This window comes from Mercurialis annua, linkage group LG3 (genome assembly GCF_937616625.2).
Source record: "Mercurialis annua linkage group LG3, ddMerAnnu1.2, whole genome shotgun sequence".
In the NCBI taxonomy this organism is placed as follows: Eukaryota; Viridiplantae; Streptophyta; class Magnoliopsida; order Malpighiales; family Euphorbiaceae; genus Mercurialis; species Mercurialis annua.
The window spans coordinates 54,007,112-54,011,578 of record NC_065572.1 but is presented as its reverse complement, the minus strand read 5'-3'; the positions used below and the strand labels follow the sequence as shown (position 1 = coordinate 54,011,578).

General features: G+C 28.3%; 1 protein-coding gene across 1 annotated transcript; it reads left to right on the top strand.

Annotated features, from left to right (window-relative positions):
- Window positions 1–835: 835 nt before the first annotated feature.
- Window positions 836–3,086, top strand: LOC126672646 (GDSL esterase/lipase At1g28650-like). Its single transcript, XM_050366600.1, has 5 exons — window positions 836–1,076; window positions 1,459–1,671; window positions 1,762–1,910; window positions 2,323–2,593; window positions 2,866–3,086. Exons 1-5 carry the CDS (start codon window positions 836–838, stop codon window positions 3,084–3,086), a joined length of 1,095 nt encoding a protein of 364 aa, XP_050222557.1.
- The last annotated feature ends 1,381 nt before the right edge of the window (window positions 3,087–4,467 follow it).

Sequence of the window (4,467 nt, the reverse complement as noted above, 5' to 3'; positions counted from 1 at the left end):
CATAAATCATTTTAAAATTTACACAAAAAATTATCAAGAGAAATATTGTTTAGGCTAAAAGTAAGAAAATTTATGAAAGTTTACTGAGCCCCAGTTAAATTTCATTATATTACTAAATGAATTAAAGTTATCTTTTAATTTGAGACAATTTGATTAATTTTGTTTAAAGATGATATGGTGAACAAAATTTAAATAAAGAATTTTTAAATTTTTTATTGCCACTACATTTGATATGGTAAATTTTAAGAAAATGTATGCATACGATATGTTAACTAATATTTTATTCATATTTGATATTATTCTTTAAATTTAGAAAAGTAGTTTTCAAAGATAATTAAAATTAAATTTTTATTTTTGTGAATTTATAAACAATTTTTTTTAATAAAAAAGTCTTATACTCATTTTCTAATTATCCAATACTAATTTTTAAAACTAAAAAAAGAAATTACTGTTTTAAAGTTAATAGTTGAGCATTCATGAGTAACAAACTCCACTTGATAAAAGGTAATGCATGATATGTGTATTTTGGAGTTGTATTTTACTGACAAAGGTTATATACACTAATACATACAGCTATACATGCAAGGTTATAATTACAATCAAATGGATATTAGTTGGCCAAATTAAAGAGAAACTAGAAATCATGGCTATAATAAAAATAGCTAATATTATAGTTAAAGAGCCATATATTTAGGCTAAAATTATAGCTAATTTTCATTTATAATTGTCATTTCTCGATATTCAAATGTCTCTATAAATTACTTCACAATTAAACCGAAATATAAATTACATCATTTCTTAAAAAGAAACATACTTGTTTTCTTCTTTTTAAGATATGAATCTTTCTACATTTATCATCAATTTCATTATTTTTTTATTTTTTTCAAATACTTATGGGGCGGATCTTACATCTTGTAAACTTGATGCTATATACCAATTTGGCGATTCGCTCTCAGATACTGGAAACTCAATAGTAGAAATTCCTCAAGCTTATCATGCTCGATTGCCTTATGGTGAAACAATCGGTAAAGCAACCGGAAGAGTTTCAGATGGATTGCTAATGATTGACTATATAGGTAATTTTTAAGTTAAATATGTTCACCACGTGTGTGCATATGAATTATTTTATGGGATAACCTGTGGAGTTATTTAAAATATTAAATCAATAAAGAACACTTAATTTTAATTAAAAACCACTAATTAATGAGACATGATTGAAGGTTTTATCTAATTACGCATTTGTCATACTATTAGTGAAAATTTAATATTCTTACATAATGAATTAGGTTCACCTAACATTGTTTTTATGTCTTTCTCTTAATAAATGAACTTCATTAATTAGAATTTCTAATTATAAAAATTCAATTTACACAAAAAATTGTTTGTTATTTCAAAAATTATGCTATTTTTAAATTTGTATAAAGGATATTATATGAAGTATATTCCAAAAATTTGCAGCACAATCAGCTAGTCTTCCTTTGCTTGAACCATATGAAAATTCAAATTCAACATTCAGTCATGGGGCAGATTTTTCAGTGGCTGGTGTCACAGCTTTACCAAAGGAAACTCTAATGAAATTAAATTTTAGTCTTGGTTTTTCCAATTCTTCTCTTGAGGTTCAACTTGAATCCATGAAAGAACTTCTCTCAACCCTGTGTAATAGCACTAGAGGTAATTTACTTATGTATACATATATTTTTGTAGTATTATTATATATTATCATATATACAATAATTTATGTATAATTTGATCTTTGAATAGATTGTCAAGAGAAATTAAAATCTTCCCTTTTTATTGTGGGAATTGGAGGAAATGACTTTGGTCGTGCATTTCAGAGAGGTGACAGCGTTTATGAAATAAATAAAACAATAGTACCTTTAGTTGTGGGAGCCATTGAAGATTCTATTCAAGTAAGTCCACCTTCAATTACGCACTCGAACATGCATTATTTTCTTTAATTAAACAATACTACCAGAAAATTATTTTTAGCAACACATAATTCATAATTAGTGACAATTAAATATTTTAACACCAATATGTCGGAGAAAAATTAAAAAACTATTATAAATAATTGTTGATTGATTTGTGACAATTAGCAATAGGAAATTAGGCAAATATTTTGGGATGAGTTTTTATTTTTTTAATCTATGGCTAATTAAGCACCAGTTACTAGTTTATTTTTTTTAGTCGCTAACTCAGTTGAATATGAAATTCCAATGTTTTAATACGGTGTCTCTTTTATTAGTTAAATATGTTGAGACTATACATATATTTTGTAAAGTTGTTATACTAATTTCTATTATTATTCTTAATTTATTACAGAAAATAATTAATTTTGGTGCTCGTCGAATTGTTGTTACTGGATCCTACCCAATGGGTTGCTCGCCAGCTTACTTGACAATGTTTTCAAATACGTCAACTACTAAAGATTCATTTGGATGTTTGAAGGACTATAATGATATATTCGCTTCTCATGGTGATGGTCTTAAAATAGTTGTCGAAAAAGCGAGAAAAGAAAATCCGAATATAACCATTGTTTTCAGTGACCTATATAATGCACTATTTTCGGTCATCAAAGATCGTTCAACTCTTGGTGGGTAATTATTTTAAATTATATATAATAAATTATGAAAAACATGTTCTTAAATTATGCATAGGGGTAGAACTTAGAACATAGTAGAGTATCCACCCTCTTATCCGTTGTTCACGTTTTTCTCCAATTTCTTACATTATTTTACTGTCTCATTATATTTCAATTTTTCAAGCCAGCCGCTTTCCATCTCTATCGCCCTCTCTTTATAGCTCCACTACTAATTATGCATATGATTTTTCCTTAAACTAAAACTTCTTATTATGTTTATGCAGGATTAAATTCATATCAAAATGCTTGTTGTGGTACTGGAGGTGAATATAATGTTACTCTAGGCCAACTAGATAAGATGTGTGGAGCTAAAGATATACCAGTTTGTCCGAATCCTAAAGAATATTTATTTTGGGATGAATGGCATTTTACTCATCAAGCTAACAAGGCTTTATCTGATTTGCTTATAGAAGAAATGTTACCTGGACTTCAGTGTACTAGTTGATAAAATACATTTCAATCTCTTATAGCACACATGTTTGGTACTTATATATATTTAAAAAAATGTGTAATGTAATTTAATGATAATTTAATATTAGTGTATATTATAATATTTCTACCTTAATTTTGTATTTTAATGAGAATTTTAATTTCATCGTATCACAATTCAACTTAAAAATTATGACTCATGCTAAAAAATAGATAAATTTACAGCAATAATAAAACTCGTAAAAGGTTGAAACTAACTAACATTAAAACATGAAAAGAAAATTCCATAATTCTTCCTTAAAATTTCTTACAATTAAATTTGGCGCTAATAAATCTGAAAACACGAGCATGGGTATGTCCACATTATCGTAGCGCATGCATCACTTTTCTCCCAATGATTGATAATACTAAAATCAGAAAAACTATAAGAAAATATATGATTACATTTAAAATAGGATAATCAATACTCAAAAAATAATAAACGTGACTGAATATCACCTCTCAACTCAGTGCCAAGTCAATCGATTTTGAAAATAAGTCGACAAACTTGCCTGACGGTTCTAGCTAATTAGTAGTCTTGAATTTTATGATTCCAATCTTAGTCATTACACCCTATAGATTTTCAATATCCAATAGTGTTTTAGTTGTAACTTTCTCTTGGTAACTAGATCTTTGATGTTTTGTTCATCTAACTCTACCAAATCTATCCAAATATGAGAACACACTGCCACAAGCTCTATTGGATATTTTCCAATTTAAAGAATTTTACATATGGGAAGTATTAAAACAAAATTTAGTATAAACAAGATATGAGTTTGATTAGTACTCGGAATTAATATTTGCTAATTACGAAATAAAATAAGGCGATAAGCATATTATTGATATGAAAACGGTAATAGATACCTGAATACAAATTTGATACGATTGAAGTAGCAAACCCGAACTTAAAAGTGCACATAAAAGGTATTCAAATAACCTTGCTTAGAATCCAATTATAGTAACTTTCGAGTTGCGTAACAATAAATATAAATGATGAAATGGACGAATTGTAGTATGAAAGTTGAGCCATTTGAGCACAATCTGATGTGGATGGAGATCGATTTTGATACGAGCAAGAAGTCGAGTGTTTCGAGTCATAAAATCCCCTGAAACATATCGAAGAGCTGTTGAATTCAATGTGCGGTCGTGCAACAATAGTGTTTGATGACGTCACGATCCAAAATCGTAGGCCATGACCGGCGCTAGGGAATGCGCTAAACGGATTTTTCTGTCGCCAAAAGCAGGAAATCCATCGCTAAATTTCTTTAGCGACGGAGTACCAACGGAATGCGTCCGTTGTTGGGTTTTTGGTCGCAAAATTATTTTGCGTGTAATACCCCGTAAATTTTCAGCGTTTT